This window comes from Erpetoichthys calabaricus, chromosome 11 (genome assembly GCF_900747795.2).
Source record: "Erpetoichthys calabaricus chromosome 11, fErpCal1.3, whole genome shotgun sequence".
NCBI classification, from domain to species: domain Eukaryota; kingdom Metazoa; phylum Chordata; class Cladistia; order Polypteriformes; family Polypteridae; genus Erpetoichthys; species Erpetoichthys calabaricus.
Window position 1 is genome coordinate 35,653,740 of NC_041404.2, and position 22,725 is coordinate 35,676,464.

A 22,725-nucleotide genomic window follows, 5' to 3' on the forward strand; every position below is an offset into this window, starting at 1 on the left:
TAGAACAATTTTCACGAGAACAGGTCAGTTTGGCCCAACGAAACTCACCAATTGTATTTGCCTAATTTTTCCAGAATAACATGGAGATGAGTTTTGAAAGTACCTAAAGCATGACTGTCTACCACACTCCTTGGTAATTTACTCTGTGTCTATGATTCACTGTCGGAGGAATGGAATCAAATTTTTAACGTATGTGAAAGTCTACCCTTAACAAACCTGAACCCCTGTGTTCTTGTTGGAATAAGTAATTTGAAAGTAATAAGTGGGTCGACTGAACTAATTAATATAATCATTTTAAAAGATTCAGTTATATGACCACTTAATCTTCCTTTGCTTAAGCTGAAAAGTTCCAACTCTTTTGTAGCTCCTCTGGGATTTCTTTAGTACTTCTGTGTTTTCTTTTGTGATATGAAGACCATACAATTTTCCAGATAAGGACTAGTTAGTGTGCTTAAGCATAACTTCCAATGACTTATACTCTACACATTGTGCCATATACAGTAACCTAACATCTGGATGGCGATATGCCCAAATTCTGTTGCTTCGTCTAGTGGCACTTGGTAAAAAAAATCTTTGGTCAAGCCCTCTAGAGCACTGCTGTACAATTAGTGTTGTGCTCAAGGTGCCCTGCGGGTTGACCAGGATATCATGATGTTGTGAGGCTTTGTTCATGATAGTGTGCCACTTAACCCACATCCTTCTATCTTCTACTACCTCCAGAGTGAGGTTTTTCTGCTTATGTTATTAAATCTGTTGTCATCTTGTGTCCTTGGCTCTTATGATGCTGCTACAACTCTCTACTGTCTAACAAGCATGCATTGATTTAATATGTATTTACATATTTTGTAATGTTTATCTCTCTTCAAAGGTGAACTCAAAGGCCACACTGAACGTGTCTCTGGTTTTGCATTTTGCCATTATCCTGGTCAAGATGACATCTGTGCTAGTTGTTCGGATGATGGAACTGTTAAAATCTGGGATTCCTATAAACAAATAAAGCTTAAAGAACACAAAAACCACCAGGTAACAATCTCTAGACTTTAAGGTTTGTTATATTATTGGTGACTGGTTTTTAATTTTATTTCAATATTAGGCCCATTATGGCCCAAGATCTGGTAGGTATAGCTTGGGTCATATTTGTTAGCCTTGCAATGCCAGTGTTTTGTGTATTAATTATTCATATTCTTTTAATTAATAGATTGCAGATCAAAAAGGCTGGGTTTGAATTCCTGGTGTACCACTACATGGGTGACATGTAAACATTCTCCTTGTGTGTATGGAGTTTTTCTTAGGGTACTCTGTCAAATTTCATAATTCCTAAAAATATTCCAGTTAAATTAACTGCTGTATATTAATAATCCAATTGTCCATCAATCACTTAGAATATGGAAACAATTCAGGAAGCACTTTAAGACAGAGAAACTCTTATCTGTTGCACCTTTGCATGATAATCTCCTTCTTCTACCCTTCAGTTCTATATAGTATTTATCCTTTGGAAATTGTTTGGTATTAAAACACTTAGAGATTTGTATATAGATAATGTCTTTGCATCTAATGAACTATTATGCTTCAAATTTAACTTCCCGTCAACATAATTTTCCCACTGTGTCCAAATCATAAACTCTGTTAAAAGAACCTAATTTTCCTTACCTACCACCTATTTCTGTTCTGGAAGAAATATTGATCAGTCCTGAAGACTCGGATAGCATCTCAATAATATATAAAAAAAATTAAAGTCCCTTCCTTTCAAACATCCCAGGGTATGGTGGGGAAATGAACTTTTACTTATTATCTCAGAGAAGGAAGTTGGGAGTCAGCCATGCATAGAATAGACGCTAGCTCTGTAGGCGCAAGGCATTCAATCATTCAACTCAGAATCTTCTATCGAGCACATTTATCTTGGTTAAAATTGCCCAAAATATATTCAGCACAAGATACCACCTGTAAATGTTGCAGTCGAACTCCAGCCTCACTGGGTCACATGTTTTGGACGTGCACCAAATTAACCTAATTTTGGACAACAATCAATGAATGCCTATCAGACCGCCTTGGTGACACAATCACTCCTAATCCATTAACAGATGTGTTTGGTGGACTCCCAGATGGGCTTAAAGTGGAGAAGGACAAATTGATTGTGACCACCTACATGACATTATTAAAATGCAGACTTATCTTGCTCACCTGGAAGAATCCCAGCCCACCTGTTATAAGTCAATGGGAAACTGATATTTTATAATGTTTGAAATTGGAAAAAAATTAAATACTCACTTAGAGGGTCTTTTGAAAACCTTTTAAAAATATGGCAAAACCTAATTAATAACGTTTTAGATTAAGCTTTTATATTGAGGAAAAGGATTTTTATTTAAAGAAATTGCTCTTCTTGTTGGCTCTCTTCCCTTTCTTTTTGAAGTTTGCTAATTTCTCTTGATTGTATATACTGTTACTTTCTTTGTTGTTAAAGTAAGTCTTGCTTGTATGGAATGTTAATGTCTTTAAATAAAATCTACAAAAAAATTGCTGTGCACTAGGCTTCAACCACTATAATTCTGAATTGATTTAAGCATCTTGGAAAGTGGATGGATGGCTAGATTGTATGTCATTAATGTAATCTGTACAGTATTTGTAGAATTATTTTGTTTGCTTATGAAGTGTGAGATGGTTCATTTGTTAATTTACTATACGTGCAGAATGTTTGTTGTTTTTCTGGAAGATGCAGATCTTATCTAGGCATACCTGCCAGATTTTTTAAGTGTCTAGATACTTTAAAGGGTAAATTAATATTGCCTATCTGCCTAACAGCATACAGTATCTGTAACATCCATCAAGAAGATACAGAGATTAGACTTTTAAGAAATAACCACCATGAAGAACTCATCTTTTCATCCCCTAAGTTCTGTAATATATGATGTACATAAAGAGGTATTAGCTCAGTTTTGTGTACTTCATGAATACAATAACTTCTTTTCATTGTCACTAAATTAATCACACTTGGTGAGAGGAAAAATCATCCTTCCATCCATTTTCCAAACATGCTTACCTTAAGCAGAGTCATAGGGAAGCTGGGAGCGTGTCCCAGGAAGCATCAGGCGCACAGGAGGAATATAGTGTGGTAGCCCATTGCAGGTGAAACGCACACATCAAGGGCCAGTTTAACATCACCAATCCAACTTGAATGCCTTTGGACTGTGGAAGGAAACCCATGCAGAGGGCCTCCGGGACCTAAACCCTGGTTTCCTTGTTGTAACCGCCGAGACAGTTACTACTGTGTCACTGTGCTACAGGAAAAATAATATAGTCCTTATTTTAGAATGTGAATAATGAAATGTGGGTTAGCAGTATTTAAATTTAAATGGATCTTGAAGGATGTTTGCTAAATACATTTCAATGTACTGTAGAATAAAATCAACAGAGTAGAGCTTAATGTTTTATTTCTATCACTTTTAAGGCCATGATCTTATACACTTTTTCTGATATGAAACAATCTAGACATTTTTAGCATGTTAATATTATTTGATATATTTGAATTTAAGTTTTCTGAAAATAGTAGGACAATAAGTGGACAATAATAATAAGTGGATTTAATGTGCTTATTTAACCTGAATATGAGTGCCTTAAGATCTTTTAACTTTTTTTTTTTTACTTAACATTTTTTATGTTGCAGCCTTATGCTAAAATTTTTTAAATTCATTCTTTACCACAACAAGAAACACACTATACTTCAGAATGACAAACCAGGTGATGAACAGTGCCTAGTTTCCTTCAGGCATTTTCATCTGACCAGAAAATCTTGTTCTTCATAAACCGAAAGTCCTCTAGGTCAGGGGTCCCCGACCACCGGTCCGCGACCCACTACCGGGCCGCAGCCGTCTGACAGCTGGGCCGCGAGAGAACTGCCGGCAACGGAGACTCACTCAGACTTTTCAGAACGCTCGGTGGGCGGGGCTTTGCAGCGGCGCAGAGAGAGGATAGAGTATTACAACAAAGTATTGTTACGGTCCCGATAGTTTCCCAATATGACACGAGTCTATAGAAATCGCGTTATTACGAAGTACATTCAGCAGATGCTTTCATTACAACGAAGTGACCTTGAAATGCCTGAATGAATCATCCACAGAGCATGTTAGATCTGTGGTCGCAGCTCAGTTGTGCACGTTTGCACAACGATCCCCAAACAGAAACATTGTAAAAAAAAATTCTTTCTTCGAACTTTCCTCGTACTGTTTTTTTTTTTTTTTGCTGTTTTTGTTTTCTGTGGTTTTCAGTGATACCTTTTGCTTATTGCTTGTCAACATTTGAAAAACATCCATTGGAATTTAACTCATTGTCACCCTCCTATAGAAACGGCAGACACGAAAAAAACGATAACAGTGTTAATGTTTGTGATGTGCAATCTGTTGGAATGGCAAATGCAAAGCATATGTCTTTGTTATATGCAAAAAAAGAAGAAAAATCTCGGGTTGCAAACGTATGCGAACTGCTTAATAATAATAGAAATGTTATGTAAATTGTGTATAAAACTGCCCGCCCCCGACCGGTCCGTGGAAAATTTGCATCTAATAAAGTGGTCCTTGCTGTCAAAAAGGTTGGGGACCACTGCTCTAGGTGACATTTGGCTAACTTCAAGTGGGCTTTCATGTGTTATTACAGTAGAAGTTATCCTTCTGGAAGGTTCTCCCATCTCCACATGGGTTCTCTGGAGCTTGACCAGAGTGATTTCAGGTTCTTGGTCACATCCCTTACTAAGTACTACCACCCCCCAACCATTGATCAATTTGATTAGGTAAATTAAGCAATTTGTTTCTAGGATGAGACATGGTTGCTCTAAAATTCCTCCACTTAAGTATTATGGTGACCATAGGAATTTGAATGCAGCCTTCACAGATTTGCACCTCAACATAATCCTGTCTCGCTGAGTTCTACAGGTAATTCCTTCAATCTCATGCCTTGGTTTTTGCTGTGATAAACATTAGCTGTGGAACCTTCTACAGACAAGTGTGTGGTTTTTCTAACAATTTGCAGTCAGTTCAATTTACCACAGCTGAACTCCAAACAAGGTTTAGAAACGTCTCCGTGATAATCAATAGAATGCGATGCACCTGAGCTATATTTCAAGTGTCATAGCAAAGGGTCTAAATACATGTGTCATGTGATATTTCAGTTTGTTTATTTTTAATAAATTTGTAAAAATTCCCCTTGCTTTGTCATTCTAGGATATTGAGTGTTGGTTGATTAAGGGAAAAAATGAATTTAATCTATTTTAACATGGGGCTGCAACATAATAGAATGCAAAAAAAAAAAAAGTGATGGGGTGTGAATACTTTCTGAAGGCACTTTATGTTGCTTAGTTAACCCCATGTATTGTCTTAGTCTTTATTTGTAATTTGTAAGTTGGTTTGGACAAAATTATTTTTAAAAATAACCATATGTAAGCAAAATGCAAAGACCCTTTATTCAAGAAGACAGGACCTATTATTGTAATTTTTAAAGATAAAAAATTGCATAATTCATTTATTTAAAAATGGAACAGCACATTTTTGCATTATAACAGGCATTGTTCCTGTTTATTTTTTACCATCATTCTTAAGGTAGTTTTTTGTTATTTTGTCTAATTTAAAAGTAACTGTAACAAATAAAGATTGAGTAGTTTACAAAAATGTGTAAGGTTGCAAAGATTTTGTTTTTCTGTGAACTGTTATTGAGAGAAGATTGTAGCTTTCATAGTAATCATTAATCTTTTTCATACTACAGAAAGGATCTCATCTATGTAAGTAAGATAAGACATGCCTGCATCCTTAGTATTGTACTGTACTTTTTAGAAGGTTCAATTGTCATTGTTTTTATTTAGTGACCACACAGGACAGCTCTTCTTCTTTGCATTGCAGAGTACAATAACAGCACTGCATTGGTCTCCGCTTGTGAAAGACTTGGTGGTTTCTGGTGATGAGAAGGGCATTGTCATTTGTTACTGGTATAATAGAAATGATACCCAGTGCTTCTTCCCTGAGCCTAGAAACATTTTTTGTCTGAGCTGTTCTCCTCACAATGAAAACCACATTGCTGTCGGGTAGGTATTTGAATGTCACCGTTATCTGAAAGATGTTACATTTTTTGTTTATTATTGAGTTTTGTTTTAGCGGAGTTTCAGAATTGTATATTTAGGTTTTTGTAATTATCAGTTTACATGCACCATGGCTGTAGTATATACACAGTTATATCATAGTTAGACTTGCACAGTCTCTTCTGGAGTTTTACAGTAGTCTCATGTTTTCAGTTTGTTTATTCTCTTCTTTTTCCGTGATTTATTGTATTCTTTCTTCCCACATCCCATTATGGTCCTTACTTTTCAAATATAGTTATCTGCAGATTATATTGTTACAAAGAGTGGGAGAAGTCTGTTTCATTTCTATTAGTTGTGTTTTTTTTTTGTTTTTTTTTATAACTAATATTCACATGTCTAATTTGGAATTTCCCATTTTTTCAGCTATAAAGATGGAATGATTGTTATTATTGACATTAGCAAAAAAAGTGAAGTAATTCACAGATTAAGAGGCCACGATGATGAAATACACTCCTTAGCTTGGTGTCATCAACCTTTAGAAGAGTTTTATGTACGCCATGATGAAGTTTTAGGTAAGTATTCTTTTCCTTTTCATCACAAAAAAGTAGCTATGTTTCATGCTATTGTACATGATATAATAGAAAAATATGGTACACTGTAAATGATTATGTTAACCTTTAATCTGATATCATATATAAAAAATACTTATTTGGATGAAAATGCTAAATTATTTCATCGTATTGTGGATTAATAAACTGATTGAGTTTCAGATCAATATTAAAATGCTATTTTGCCCATAAATTTTAATTTACTGTAATACCTGGAGTTTCTGGCGCAATATTGTTTACCTGTTTTCTTGTAGAGTCAGAGGTAGCGAGTGGAGGAAATGGAGTAGATTTGGCAGGAAAAGAATGTTACCTGGCGTCAGGAAGCAAAGATCAAACAGTGAGAGTGTGGAGCACAACACGAGGAAAGGGTATGGTCGCTTTTTAAGTTTGTAAATACTTAAAAAAATCAAAACACTCTAAATGTTTTTTTTATATATTTTTATGTTGTTATAATGCATCCTTGAGTGAATATCAATGTAGAAAAAAAAATGTGTTTGGTCAATATTCTAATCTTTTTCTGAATAGTAACCAAAATTTCTGTCGGGGTTTTTTTATATTTTGCTTTTTTTAGTTGTGGTGCATAGTTTTATTCCAGATAATTTGCTTTCTCGCATAATATTTAGTGCTGAAATTTATTTTCCCGATTCAGTCCACAATATTATAATTTAAATATATAGAATTTAAAGTGGTAATTATTGGTCAAATGTATGTTAGTATACCATAAATATGGTGGAAAATATTGCCTTAGGTGGACTGAGTGTTGCTAATTTTCCCTTCAATGCAACTAGTTAATTTAAACATCAACAACATCATCATTTATTTCTATTGTACATTTTCTTACAGGATGCAGCTCAGAGTGCTTTACAAGATGTTGAAAAATAGTTACAAGAAAATTAAACAAAATTAAATATGAATAATAAACAAAGAACACATACAAAAAGTAAATCAATATGGACTTATGTAAAATAGATATAATTAGTAGAAAAACAGAGTCCTTCTAAATAATATATAAATATATATATTCTTATTGTAATGAAAAAATGTGTTCTACTGAGAGATATTCTTTATTTTCTCGGATCAGCAACATACCGTGTTTGTTCGTTTTGAGTGGCAGGGTTGCATAGTGAGTCTAATTGACAGAGGAGATGTGACAATTTGTTTCTCATTAACTGTATGCAGATTTAAAGAAAAGAATAAGTTGATTTAATAATGTAAAAGAAAAATGAAATTTCCCAGTTTTTCTATGCCTAAGCTGAGTTTGATCAATGGTTTTCAGAGAGTGTGGTCATAAAAAGTTATGCTTCTTTTTTTCTTAAAGTTATCCCATGTCATATTAATGCAACATAGGAGGAGTCTGCCTTCCAAATGTGAATCTAAGATTATTTTTACAAGTCATAAGTAATGAAAATTTTACTCTTTATGAATTACTAAGCATTCATTTATTATAGTTTTTCTACATTTAAAAGGAGATCTACATTTAAAAGGAGTTCCCGGTGATGCCAATGTATGGCCACATTACACCTTAACTAGTCAAGTAAGATGGAACAAATGTTTAACCATATGCATTCTTTTAAATATTAGCAGATTTAAATTAAGACATGCAGTGACATGTGTCTTTGATCAGCTTCTTCAAAAAACCTGAATTAGTAGCTGTGATGAGGTCTGAATATTGCAATTTAACATTCCAAGAAAATTGAGCAATTGGATTACTATAGGAGAATCTATGTAGTTTAGAAGCACATACTATTATGAACCGATTCTTAAGACCATAGACAGAAATATTTTTTCTCAAAATCGTATGATTTAAGTTGTCTTAGTTCTTATTGAGAAGTTTGTTAAAGCCAGATCTAAGATGAAAGATAAGTACAACATAGGAATTGTGAGGACTAAAACATTTAAGTTAATTGCATTATGTCTTCTAATATTTAGCTTTTCTCTTTAGGTGTTATGACACTTAAACTTCCGTTCCTTAAAAGGAGAGGAGCAAGTGTTGACCCCAGTGTTAAAGAGCGTCTTTGGTTGACTGTGCATTGGTGTAAAGGACGATCAACACAGATTGTTTCCAGCTGTTTTGGGTATGATGTTAACCTTTTGTTTGGACAGAAAAGAAAGCTTTAAATATATTACCAAGCCCAGCAAAAAACATTTTTGTGTTGCTTTCAGTTAAATTGCCAGGTGTAGGTCCTTCTCATAATAGGCACTTTCTATATCAACATGAGATTTTGATTAAACATAACATTTTACTTTTAGATTATCATTTAATTACTTAATAATTGCATGCTTAAATTTTTTTTAATAATTGAATGATCATTATTGTTCAGTTTAGTCTTACCTTTATTTTTATTGCTTTGCATCAGAAAATTGTTTTGTTTTACTTTAATTTTACTTGAATTTCAGAGGTGAGTTGATACTTTGGGATTTGACTAAATCTGGAAAACAGAAATGGACTCTCTTTGGATCATCTGTAGACGGGCAGAATCATACTAGGATTGCCTTCAATTTGTGCTCAATCTTAACTGAGGATAGGGAACTCATCTTCAGTACTTCAATGGACAGAGATGTAAGTGTTTTTTCCAGTTCTTAGATTTCAACATTTATAAAAGCCAAAATTAATTATCAAGTACATTTCACAGTTCATTGAGTTTACAAATCAGAAATTATGATATACTAATCATTTGTTTTTATTTTGGTACATTGTATTAATACCCCTGAGGGGAATTTTCAAATGACCTTTGGAGGTCAGAGCACAGGTTCAGCCATTGTACAGCGTACCTGGAGCATTTACAGGTTAAGGGGCCTTACTGGAGGGTCCACCAGAGTAGGATCCCTTCTGGCAATAACGGGATTTCAACCTTCTAAATACCAGCACAGATATGTGCCTATAATTGATAATAAATAATAAATGTACCTTTTATTTACTTCTCTAGAAAAGTCCTCATTACAATCAATGCATTTTTGATACTTTTTAAGAATTTATTTTTAGAAGGTGTAATTTAATTACATTCCAGTAATGCAGAAACTTTAGATCAGCATTGCCTGGACACTATCATTTAACTTGTTGTCACACATCTTTTCTCTTTGAGGACCAAGTTGATTTTGTTGTTGCTGTTGGTATTATTAAAATATTTTTTAATCGGTTTAAATATGGCTTTAGTCCAAGGGTAATATTTTTTAATTGTTTTTTTTAATATTGGTATTATCTATGTATATATTTGTTGCACAAACTATAATGCAAGGTTTATATTATAAAAATATCTGAATCCATCCAGCTATATATATTGTAACCTGCTTATTCAGTTAAGGTTAGTGGAGAGATGAAGGGCCTATTCCAGCAGCATAATGTGCAAGTTGGTTTTTAGTCCTGGATGGGGCACAAGTCCATTGCAGAGCACACTCTCAAATACAGCTATATCTACTTACTGTATATGAGGCCAGTTTAGACTTGCAGTTTAACCTAACCTTAGTGTCTTTGGAATCTGAAAGGAGAATTTGATACCAGGGCTAAGATCTCCCTGTAATTTTCTGTAATCTGTATTTGTCATATGTATAACTTTATATGCAGCACTTTTATGTTCGGTTTGAAGCCTCCTTAGCATTATGTATAGCCCCAGAAAAATAAGCCAAAAACAAGTACATTTTTTTTTTTTTTAAAACAAGAAAAAATGTTGTGTAACAGAAACATCTAAATAAGTCCTCAACATAAATACAGTAGGAAAGGTATGTCTAGTGTCCATTGCTGTACTGATGTAGATTTACTACACATCTTTTGTGTGATATTTTGCAAAACAGTCACTAACACAGAGCCGAACGTCACAATTGGGACAGTATAAGCGTGTTTGTTTGTGCACTTTTCTTATAGTATTTTTTTCTGTTGCTTGCACATGAGAGGGTAGAATAGCAGTACCTGATCTGCATGATCGATGTGCTCCTTTATGTTATTGTAGGGTACCACAGTGCAAGGTTTAGTGGCTTTCACATTTCCCCTGAAACAAACATTGTCAGTTGCTACATTATGAGCAGCACTTTAGAGGGCGAATGTCTTTCTTCTTGTTCTGCTTGATTTCGGTCATTATACTTTTTTTTTTTTTTAAACCATGAAGCTACTTGCACCACGGTGAAGTTTCAATTGACCGAATTCCCATTGCATATCACAGCAGTTTGGTTTTATAGTGCCATATACATCAGTTTCACTATCTGTGTCAGTATCTGATGACCAATTCACATTACTATTGATTCAGTTCAGCTAACGGTTCAGTTTCAGTTTGTTCTAAAACTGGCATTACAGCTTCTCATTTACATGCCATTATGTTTTGGTTGAAGGCTTTGCCCCACTAATTAATATTGTTAGGTTATTTTAGAGTGGCAAAATGCATAGAAATATTCACATTTTATTTGCAGTGAAATGTTTTTACATCCACTTGATGGCAGGATATTGTCCTGAGAGTATTTGTATTTTACACCTAAAGTGGATTACTAAACGTCACCTTGAGTCTGATCATAACCATAATCATAACAGCATAGAATTAAGAGTTAACGCCAAGGAGGTTAAGAGTGTGGTATTCATTTTCTTTTAAATTATTTTTTAACAGGTGAAATGCTGGGATTTGAGCACCCTTGATTGTTGCTGGACTGTACCTTCTCTTGGTGGATTTGTCTATTGCTTGAACTTTTCCCCTTTGGATACAGGATCACTGGCAGTTGGAGTTGGGGATAATATGATTAGGACCTGGAATACATTGACAATTCAGAATCGTTATGACACTAAAATTTTCTGGCAGGGGATAAAATCCAAAGTCACTGCTGTACGTTCAAGGTTATGCTTTTGTGAAAGTACATGTTTTGAAAGTACTAAATACGTTTAATGTAAAATTTCAAGTTCATATTTTACTACCATATATTAGCAGTACACAGGATTTCTTATTTTGGTTTAGCTCTCAATGTAACAGTAAAATGAAAATGAAATATTTAAAAAAAAAAAAAAAAAAAAAAAGGAGAATATGGAGTATAACAGAAGGGGACATCAGGCTGCTGTGTACATAGTGTGCAGTATACAAAGAAAAAATAAAATATTATTAAAAAGTAGTAGTCATATAATCAGGATTCTCTTTGATTTAATAGTATTTTCCATTTCATAAAGTTGAGAACAAGTTTCTGCCCAGAGTGCCTCCTAATTTGTAATAATTTGTATTTCAGTTGGCTTGGCACCCACTAAAAGAAAACTGGTTGGCATTTGGAACAGATGATGGCAAAGTTGGCATCTTTGACACCTACTCAAACAGGTATGTCAAAAAAATAACACTGTTTACTATTTGACTTTTTGTTTGCTCTAGTGATAAAATGTTCTTTTTTTCATAATCAGACCACCACAGATATCTGCATCTTATCATAGAAAAACAGTATATACATTGGCTTGGGGGCCACCTGTACCTCCTCTTTCATTTGGTAAGTATTAATCTACTTATTAATTTTATACATTTTGCTGGTTCCCTTGTTTGTATTTGCTTCTGGCGTGTTTCTCACTGCAAAAGTGATGACCAATTAATGAAAAGATGGGCTTGAACAAAGTGTGACAGTTGTATAACACATGTTTTTTTATGATTTTTAAGAATGCTTTCTGTTGCTTTCTGTTTTTGTATTAAATGATGTGTGTTTCCAAACCAAAGGTAAGGCACCGACTTGTGTATATTTCAAGCAACAATGTAATATTTTCACTCATTCATTATAAATGTACATGTTTTGACGAGGACATGCCATTCAGTCCAGCAAAGCTCTTATTGTATCCACCTAATTCCTTCAAAACAAGATCAAGTTGAGTTTTGAACGTCCCTAAAGTCCTGCTGTTCACCACAATACGTGGTAGTTTGTTCCACGTGTTTGTAGTTCTCTGTGTTTATTTATTTATATATATATATATATATATATATATATATATATATATATATATATATATATATATAATATAGATGTTAGCAGATATATATATAAAAATTTACCCTTAATTTTCCATCTGTGCCCCTATGTTCTTCTTTACCTCATTTTAAAGTAAATCCATTGTTGGGCTTCATTTTAAAGTTGATTCACTATACTAATTCCTTTCATTATTTTAAACACTTCAATCAAGTCCCATTTTAATGTCCATTTGCTTAAACTGAAATGGTTCAACTTCTTCAAATCTTTTCTCATAAAGCAAACCCTGCAGTCCTGGAATCAGCCTAGTCGACCTTCTCTGGATTTTTTTTAGCCCATTACCAAAACTATACCCAGTAATCTGGGTAAGGCCCCACTAGTACATCATAAGACTTAAATATAATATCATTTGACTTGTACTCTACACATATTGCCACATAACCTAACATACCGTTAGTCTTGTTAATGACTTCTGAACACTGCCCAGGTCCTTCTCATAACGGGCACTTTCTATTTTTAGATGTCTAATTGTTTATTTAAAGCTAACATTTTTACTTCCTACGCATAATACCTTACAATTATTACATAACATCTTTCACAAATCTACCCAAGCCTGACATTTCATCTGCCATAAATCTGCCCAAGCCTGTATGCTGTCCAGATCCCTCTGTAATAATTCATCAGATTCTAGATTATCAATCAACCCACCTAGCTGAGTATCATCTGCTAACTCGACCAGCTTGTTGTTTATATTCCTGTCTGGATTATAAGACAGTGTCTGTGTAGAGCTTTCGCATTCTCTCTGTTTCTGCACATGGTTTCTTTTAGGTACTTTCATTTTGTGTGTGTGTGTGTGTTTTATGTTAATTGGCTTCTCTAAATCAACCTAGTATCAGTGTGGGTTCTGTGTGCATTGTTTTGTAGAGTATAGGGCTTGTCTCCCCATATATCACTGATTGCATTCAGTGAGTAGATGGATATATTTAAAATAATAAATTACTGAACTTAATAAAATTTATAAAGGGTTTGATTTGTATATACAGGTGGAGAAAGAGAAAAACAGTCATTGACTCTATACAGTTGTGCTGGGGAGGGCACCATTTTTCAACACAATGCTTGGAAGCTAACAGAAGAGGCTACAGACATAGATAAAGTTATTCGAGAAACAAATGGAATTAAAGTAGGGATTTTTTTTTTTATTATCCTTCAAACTGTTTTATAAAGTTATAAAAGTATTTTCTCTTTTAAGTATGAAATCAGATCTTAAGCAGTTGAGGGATAAGTTTGGTATTTTTCTTCACAATCATGATATTTATTTATTTATTTATTTATTTATTTGCCATATAAAACTGTGGTCTGAAGTGAAGTGTTTTTATATAAAATAGTCTGTTCTTCCAACTTACAATAAGGCTCTTTGGAACTTCACATCCATACATGATATTAAAAGCCTCAAAACATACCAAATATGTCCACTATGAAGCAGCAAAGGTTTTTATTTAAGAAAATATGCTTTCTGTATTTATGAGGTATCCTTGTTATAACAAAAGGAAAGTAGAATTAATAATTTTATCACAGATTCTTGGTCCTATTTTGTCAGGGTAAGGATATGTTACTTGCTTGTTTGTCTGCTTGCAGTGGCCATCTTGAGTTATGAGATACGACAGTGCAACACCAAACCCTAACTATAGTCTGTGTAGTTGTTTTACATGACCCGCAGAACAGGATCCATGGCGTGTGTCAGTGTATAAAAATACCAAACTTATCCTTTAAATGTTAACACGGGTGTAGTGTTTTGCTCTTGATAATATTGGGGCTGAATATTCACAAACCACTTCCTTATTGTTATCTGTCCAAGTTAGGTTTATCAAACTAAAATGAGTTCAGAATTCAACTGTTTAACATGTCAAATAAAAGGGCTTACCATTTACACTGATGGCTACATTGTTAGGGTTCTTTTTTGTAGTGGGGTATTGTGTGAAACTTTAAATCACAAGTTTGTTAATTAAAATTCTGCCTCTGCCTCATGAAAATATTGTATGTTTGACAGAGAAGAGGAGACCATTCAGTCCATCAAGTTTGGTTGGTTAGCCAAGTTACTTTATTAAGTTGTCTAGATTTCCACTTTAAGTACATTGCCTAATAGCTTGTTCCAGATTTCCATGCTCATCAATTTATTTAACTCACTTCTGCTCCAAATATATCTGTAAACAATAATTATGTATCCTGACCTTGTAAGTTGTGTAGGGTAAAGGTTTGAACTTAATAAGATTATAATAATAAATGTATTTTCTGGGTTGATTCCCTCTAAGGGAAACTGAAACAGAATTTTGCTTGAATATGAAAGTATTTTTGTCTATCTTGCTTTAGCTCCTTATCTTTAATTTTTTTTGTACTCTTTTGGCAATTTAGTTTTCAGCTTATTATTTAGTCATAATCATTAGAAACTGATCAAAATATTTTTTTCTCGCAGTTTAAAGGCAGAAAATGAGAATTTTGAGTTTTTAGTGATAATTGTGATTAAGCAAAATTGATGTCTGCCATATCTGGAATTATTCTATTTAGGCTTGGGTCTAAGCTGCAGTAACCATATGAACAATGACATAGCATATTTTTATTTTACATGACAGGTTTTGACTTTTGTCCTAACTAACACTGAAATTAAGAAGTGTTACAATTTTAAGCATTGTATGCATTTACAATTACAGCAATGCTTTATTTTTTGTAGCATAAATTACAAGCACACAGTGACCTAAACTGGAAACCAGATGGGAAAATTCTAGCTGTCGGAAATGAAGATGGGTATGGTATATAACAGTGTAATTACTATTTGTAATAATAGTTTTTGTTTTATACGCTGTTACAAGTGTGTTCCCTCTTTTTCTCTCTGTAATCCGTACAGGTCAATTGAGATTTTTCAGGCATTAGACCTCAAACTACTGTGTTCTATTCAGCAACATCACAAGATCATCAATGCTCTCTGTTGGCATCATGATCATGCTAGCCAAGAGGATGCTAGTTATTTATTGGCTTCTGGCTCCAACAATGCTATTATTTATGTACATAACCTAAAGAATTTAATAGGTAAGAGCAAATGTTCACTAGTATAAGGACTGCTATAAAGATGATTTAATCACACTTTTTGAATTAAGGGCATGTTTAATCTATCCTTTACAGATAGCACATACACAGCAAAAATAGTAATATTTTAAACACTATGTTTATTGTCTTTATATTTTAATGTTTTCTTAGTTTAAAAAGTTATTATTGTATTTACTTTTACTGTAACATTTGTAAGTCAAGTGCAATGAGCTAGAGCAGTCACATTTGAATTTTTTTTAATGTTAGAAATACAGAAGTGTGGTAGATCAGTGGTAAACTACAATAGAGTGAAGCAGAGTTGGAGAACATCAAGCAGTACATAACGTTCTTGTCCACAGTTGATGCTCTTCTCTTAATAAGATCACAATAGAAATTCACTTCCTGTATGAATCTATTTTCAGTACTAACAGTATGCTAGTCATGAGAGTATGATCTGTTTATAAGAATGTATGTATTTTAATAATAGACAATTGATAAAGCAAAAGATATATAAATGTTTTGTAAAAAAAAAAAAAGAAATTCCCCATTTGTTACAGTAACACCTCCAGACACTCCAATTACAATGATGGAGCCATATAGGACTCTTATTGGGCACACTGCTAAAATAACTGGCCTGTCCTGGAGTCCTCATCATGATGGAAGACTTGTATCTGTTTGTTATGACGGTACTGCACAGGTAATATTTTGTTTGCCTTTTATGTTTTCACCTTGTAGACAAATGTGCATTTTAGGGGAGTCACAATGCCAGAATTTTTGTATTCGATACTAATACCAGTGAAATTTTACAATACATGATAACTTTCAATACCACAGCAAAAAAAAAAAAAAATCCTGTTCAGTGGCTTTTTATAAAAGTACCACCATTTATTGATGTGAATAATATTGTGCCCTTTTCTGTAATACATATAAAATATATAAATACTATCAGTGAAAATAGCTTTAAAATACTTGTACATCCATCAAGTAGTTCCCCAGTTATAATTTAAATAAACAATTATTGGCATTCATAAATATCAAAATACAAGGCAAGGCTTGAACTTTAATTTGTGACAGAGATGGCAATCTCCACACTGCAACAAATGGGGATTATTTTCTTGTGGGGAGTTTATCATAATGTTTATATAGAATGAAATACCATGAACTACCTGATGTATCTTAAGCATGTGCGTATTCTGAATTTATTCTGATACTTTTGTCTAGTAACTAAAAACTACTACTTAAACTCCATACTAAATATAAACGTTCAAAAATAATTACTCTATGTGTATATATGTTAAAAACCCTACTTGTTACTTTTAATAATATAGTTATTTATATAAATTAATTTGGATTATTTTATCTAGTCTTTGATTAAAACATTTGTTTTCTTCTTACAGGTATGGGATGTGATGAAAGATGAACCGTTGTGCAACTACAGAGGTCACAAAGGACGTCTGCTCTGCGTCCAGTGGTCTCCAGTAGATCCAGATGTGATCTGGACAGGAGGAGATGATTTTACTGTTCAAGAGTGGCGTGTTTCAAAACAGGAACATTTGAAACCCCCAAAAGGTAAGTGCAGTATGGTAAAGTGAACGTTATAAACTAAAACGTTATATATAATAATAATTATTATTATAATTATATATAGAATTTTTTAAAGCTACTTAAATGGGCAGTGTTTATTTCCAAATAAAAATACTGTGTAACAATGTCCAAATTAGTTTTAAGACAGTTTTTGGATGGTCTAAGACTTCTTCACAGTCACAGTATCGGGCATGTATAGACATACACAGTGTTCATTTATAGTATATTATGTGTTTCGGACTTTATATGGCCAAGTACAGTATTTTGTATATAAAGGAATCCCTGTGTTACAAACAAGTAGTTCATGAAAATTCACATATTTGAAGAAAGACATTTAATATTCTCTTGGTTTTGAATCTGTATTAAAATTTTGACTTTGGTATCTATAGCAGCTTTCAGCCCTTCATATAAGTACAAAACTCCCCTGTCTTTTTCCAGCCTCCCTGGTGTGTGCAATAAGGCATCACACTATGCACTGCTTTCCTTTTCATAGTATGAAGTGTTATGGGGTCTCCTCTGTAAAGTCTAGATTGTGTCATGGCAATGTGGAGTAGGTGAAGTCTTTAGCAACTCTAACCACATTTTTACCCACTGTGAAAAATAAATCACTGTTATAGACATTTTTGGGTGTGCCTCTTCACATACATTTCCCTGTATGATTACACTCATTTCTTTTAATAAGCCAATGTGATCGGCATCTATTGTCAAGTTAAGTCTGTCTATAAAGTAGTAAAGAAGGCCTTGAAAATGAAATCTGTAGCATTGTTTTAAAAGATGCAGTTTTTCTTCACTTATTTATATTACTACTGTTAGTTGAATTGTACTGTACATTATTGATATAACTTTAGCACCTTCACATAACTGTAGTTTTTGTATACCAGTAATCATTTCGTACAATGTTGGCGGTCTTAAACAACATACAGTTATACAGATAAAAAAAATCTCAATACTTTTTTAAGTGCGTATAAAGTTATAGTTTTGGATATATTTTTATGTAAAATTGCAAATGATATATATTTCATTAATATTCTAAATTGCTATGTACAATTAATAAGTAAATAGGTAATTGAAATTGTAGGTTATATACAGACAATAATCTGTTCTTTCATTAGAAGACAATTTACATAATATTGATCCATTGGCAAGCATAATGGTTTTATATTTCAGAAAGTGCAAACAAATAGTCTTTTAGTAAATTTCATTGTAAACATCTGCAAGTCTAATGGCCTACATGTCTGTATATCCATTTTGCATTTGCAGATAAGTACTTTAAAGCAGAAAATCATTTATTAGGCATTGTAGCCCATGATAGTATAATACTGCAATTCTAATACAATAATGTTTTACAACTTACAACTAAAAATTGCCATTAGGTTCTTCAGTATATTGCAGTTTTGTTATTTCTTTTTTATTTTGCTGATATTAAAATAAAAATTGTATCTTGTAAAAAATGTGTAATTGTGTTGCACCTGAGATGTTTCAGGTAAAGAAGACACAAATTTTTCAAAGTTTCTATAGTTTCACTCACTAATCATGGCACCTGTAAACCTGTACATTCCTTTAGGGAAAAAAGGCATCGAGCTTGAAAAAAAGAGGACCTCTCAGGCAAAACCAAAGGCAAGGAAAAAAAAGAAAACATCAGTCAAAGAATGTGATAAGCAGGAAGGATCTGACGTTGTGAATGGAGATGTTGAAAGTTGTAGTACAAGAACAGAGGACATAGCATCTGGAGCAGATGAGGATGAGGAGGAAGCTGAAAAAAAAGATCCACATTTAACTGTTGATTCTTTCCCTACACAAACAAAAGGTATATCTGCACTTTCAATGCCCACGAGAGTTTTGTTAACATACTTGAGGACATATAAAGTATTAATAAACTAACAATCTTCTTTAATAAATGAAAGGTTGACCGGAGTCTGGCATCGGTATGGTGTCCATATTTTCTAGATTATTTTTTAGTACTAGGGGGCTCTGCCCCCTGCTCGCTTTGCTCGCCCACCCCCGGGTTTGGTTTACCGGATATACAATTTAAAGAGATTGTTATTTTCATGGGAATTGTTACATATGCATTATTTTCACTTTTACTTTAAAACCTTTGTAAAAATAATACTTGTCCTTTATTTCCGACCCCGGGCGTGGTTACATCTCTTTCTTGCCCAACATATAATGCTGCTCGCGTTGTGAAGGGGGTGCGGCTGAACGCATGCTAAGGTGATGCCGTCGGATCATCTGTTGGCGAGCTACCTGTTCTGCTTGTCTCGCTGCCTGATCATTTCAAAGCCTGTACAGTAGCTGTCTTTTTGCCACTTCGCATTTCTGCCGCTCGCGTTGTGAAGTGGGGGGGGGGGGTGTGTGGCTGAACATACACTAAGGAGAAGTAGTCGGATCATCTGCTGGCTTTTTGCTGCTGGCGAGCTGCGTGTTTTGCTTGTCGTTGTTTTAAGAGCTGGGAGCAAGTTAAAGTGTCTCTCACTGGACTTCAAATTGTCTTTCGAGAAGATCTCGTCTCCCTAGTCTCCTTCCCAAAGATTTTTTTATTTTATAATAGAGAGATATGACTTGGACTTGTTAAGGGTCACATAAAACAGTAATAACTACAGTTTACAATGACTCTGTTTAGTAAGGAAATTTTGAAGCCTAGTAAAAGACACAAATAATCCTAAAACATAATAATCATAAAAGTTATTTGTTAGTTGGAAATATAGACATCGAAGTGAAGCTACTTTAAGTAATGTGAAGTGATTTTTTTTTTCTTTCTTTCAATGTATATAATTTTTTTTCAACCAAACAATTGAAATTGTGTGTATTAAATAGTAGTTACACTACATTAATTTAACTTTTTTTTTCAGTTTTGCCCAAGGACATTGGATACCACCGTGATGTACAGGTTACAGCTGCATCTGAGAAAAATAAACCAGGAGTTAAAAGCTGGTCTGCAAAGTGTGATTCTGTGAAGGAAGAGAAAAAGAGAGAAAAGCAAGGTTGTCTTTTATGTAACTGCTGATCTTTTTATGCATCTTTTAAAAATGTATATTTTAAAAACAGTCAAGATACCATAATCGTAAATATTCTAGGATTCTAGATTGTTTTATTTAAAGAAGGCAAAGCGTCAAAGTTTGTATTGTAATATAAATATAAAAGATGTTAGAGGTGCCTTCATTAAATTGATAAATAATAAATGAGTGGATATTTTAAGTGCACCACTTTTATTAATTTGTTTTATAGCAGAAATGCAAATGCCAGTAAAGAAGAAAAAAGCTCGCTCAATACTTCCACTCAGTACTTGCATGGACCACAAATCAAAGGAAGAACAGCTACAGGATTGCTTGACTCTTGCAACAGTTCAACATTCTGGAGGCAAGAATAAGATTATGTTTTCTCTGTACTTAGCCTGTTACTAATCTAACATATTTATCAGCATCCATCATCTTGACAGTCCATGTGACTTGTCTTTCATGTTTTTGAATAAGTAAACTGTTTTTAGATGTTGTGGTTGCAATTATTGTAAAATTAATTCATGTTAGGCATTTTTCTGAAAACTCTTAGAAACTGTTGTGAGATTCTGTACCATGGTTGGTTCCTGCTCTGTATGTGGTACCAATCACTGGAACACCTGCACCAATACATGGATTGCAACCTTGCAAGGCTAGAGTTAATGCTTTTTTTTAAAAAAAAAAACTACCTTTAGTTGTTTGGGTAGGTTTTATCTTTCAAATTTCTGACTTTTTATTTAAAAAGAAGTAACAAGTGCACTGGACCACAAAGTGCAAGCACTTATTAACAATGTCCAATGCAACTTGGAAACTTTGATCTGTTATAGTAGCACAGGATGTGGCCAAGCTTTGAAGAAGTTAGAAGAAACAGGAGTCCTGCATGTCAAGAAAGCATTGTCATAGAAAAAAAGTGGACTAAGTATAGTTATTACAGTCATGTCTATTATATGGGTAGGTATACCCATATTTGTTGTTTACATTTAGTAAGCTGTAGTGCAGGGGTCCCCAACCCCCGGTCCGCGGCCCACTACCGGTCCGCAGCCGTCTGACAGCCGGGCCGCGAGAGAACTGCCGGCAACGGCGACTCACTCAGTCTTTTCAGAACGCTTGGCGGGCGGGGCTTTGCAGCGGTTCAGAGAGAGGAGAGAGACAGAGGTGAGAGACTATTACAACAAAGTATTTTTATGGTCCCGACAGTTTCCCCATATGACATGAGTCTGTAGAAATCACGTTACTACGAAGTACATTCAACAGATGCTTTCATTACAACGAAGTGACCTTGAAATGCTTGAACGAATCATCCACAGAGCAGTTAGATCTTTGGTTGCAGCTCAGTTGTGCACGTTTGCACAACGATCCCCAAACAGAAACATTGTAAAAAAATCTCTTTCTTCGAACTTTCCTCGTACTGTTTTTTTTTTTTTTTGCTGTTTTTGTTGTCTGTGGTTTTCATTGATTCCTTTTGCTTATTGCTTGTCAACATTTGAAAAACATCCATTGGAATTTAACTCATTGTCACCCACCAATAGAAACGGCAGACACGAAAAAAAGATTGCAGTGTTTGTGATGTGCAATCTGTTGGATTGGCAAATGTAAAGCATATGTCTTTGTTATATGCAAGAAAAGAAGAAAAATCTCAGATTGCAAACGTATGCGAACTGCTTAATAACTTTAATAATTATAGAAATGTTATGTAAATTGTGTATAAAACTGCCCCCCCCCAACCAACCCCCCCGACCGGTCCGTGGAATAATTTGCATCTAATAAAGTGGTCCTTGCTGTCAAAAAGGTTGGGGACCACTGCTGTAGTGCACAAGTAAAGACTCCTTGATCATGTTTGCATATAATAGAAGAACACCAAAAAACTATACCAGTAATGCCATTTTTTTTTCTTGTGGTTCCAGTAATGCCATTTTTTTTTTCTTGTGGTTCCAATTCTTCTTATTAAAGAAAAGCATCACTAGCACCTATCAGAATCTTTAGTAAGCCACATTCTCTGTTTGAAGTAAATATCCTGAAAAATTTGGCATTAACACATACAAGACATTTCTGTATATAAATGTAATATACAAGAAAGCTTAAAAATTAAAAACTTTTCTTATTGTTTGAAGGTAATATGACTTTGTGTTTAAAGTTATCGGACAATAAAATTTCACTTTTAAATCCTGCATTTTTTCATTTTGCTTTCTTCCTTAAGAACTTTCAAGTCAGTGTATACCTGGATCAGGTGCCCACATTCATCTTGGGCTTTTTGAAAAGCGGGATGCTCTGTACAAAATGTTTGACGAAGAAGGTCAGCTAATTTCTAGATGATTTTTTTGACATTATCTTAACTGCTTTCCAAATATTCCAGACCTTATGAAATGTGAGCTATTTATGACTAATATGTTAACATTTTAAATGTAATATTAAATCTATAAAGAATAAATACAGTTATGTAAGATGAGTAACTGCAAGATATTTGTTTATAAACTTTTAATTTCCAGTATGTTTAATA

At 33.8% G+C, this 22,725-nt stretch overlaps 1 protein-coding gene across 3 annotated transcripts in view; it reads left to right on the top strand.

Moving 5' to 3' along the window:
• gemin5 (gem (nuclear organelle) associated protein 5) overlaps positions 1-22,725 on the top strand; it is a 47,237-nt gene that overhangs the window by 1,079 nt on the left and 23,433 nt on the right. Inside the window, exons 2-19 of one of the 3 annotated variants that reach the window (XM_051933983.1) lie at positions 869-1,023; positions 5,883-6,064; positions 6,482-6,630; positions 6,921-7,034; positions 8,609-8,741; positions 9,064-9,226; positions 11,256-11,468; positions 11,860-11,945; positions 12,026-12,108; positions 13,617-13,753; positions 15,299-15,372; positions 15,473-15,654; positions 16,209-16,348; positions 17,049-17,220; positions 18,800-19,042; positions 20,085-20,228; positions 20,461-20,592; positions 22,426-22,521. In XM_051933983.1, the coding sequence (XP_051789943.1) occupies positions 869-1,023; positions 5,883-6,064; positions 6,482-6,630; positions 6,921-7,034; positions 8,609-8,741; positions 9,064-9,226; positions 11,256-11,468; positions 11,860-11,945; positions 12,026-12,108; positions 13,617-13,753; positions 15,299-15,372; positions 15,473-15,654; positions 16,209-16,348; positions 17,049-17,220; positions 18,800-19,042; positions 20,085-20,228; positions 20,461-20,592; positions 22,426-22,521 (2,598 nt within the window). The remainder of the gene's footprint in view (positions 1-868; positions 1,024-5,882; positions 6,065-6,481; positions 6,631-6,920; positions 7,035-8,608; positions 8,742-9,063; positions 9,227-11,255; positions 11,469-11,859; positions 11,946-12,025; positions 12,109-13,616; positions 13,754-15,298; positions 15,373-15,472; positions 15,655-16,208; positions 16,349-17,048; positions 17,221-18,799; positions 19,043-20,084; positions 20,229-20,460; positions 20,593-22,425; positions 22,522-22,725) is intronic. The other 2 variants (XM_051933984.1, XM_051933985.1) reach the window with 2 other exon arrangements.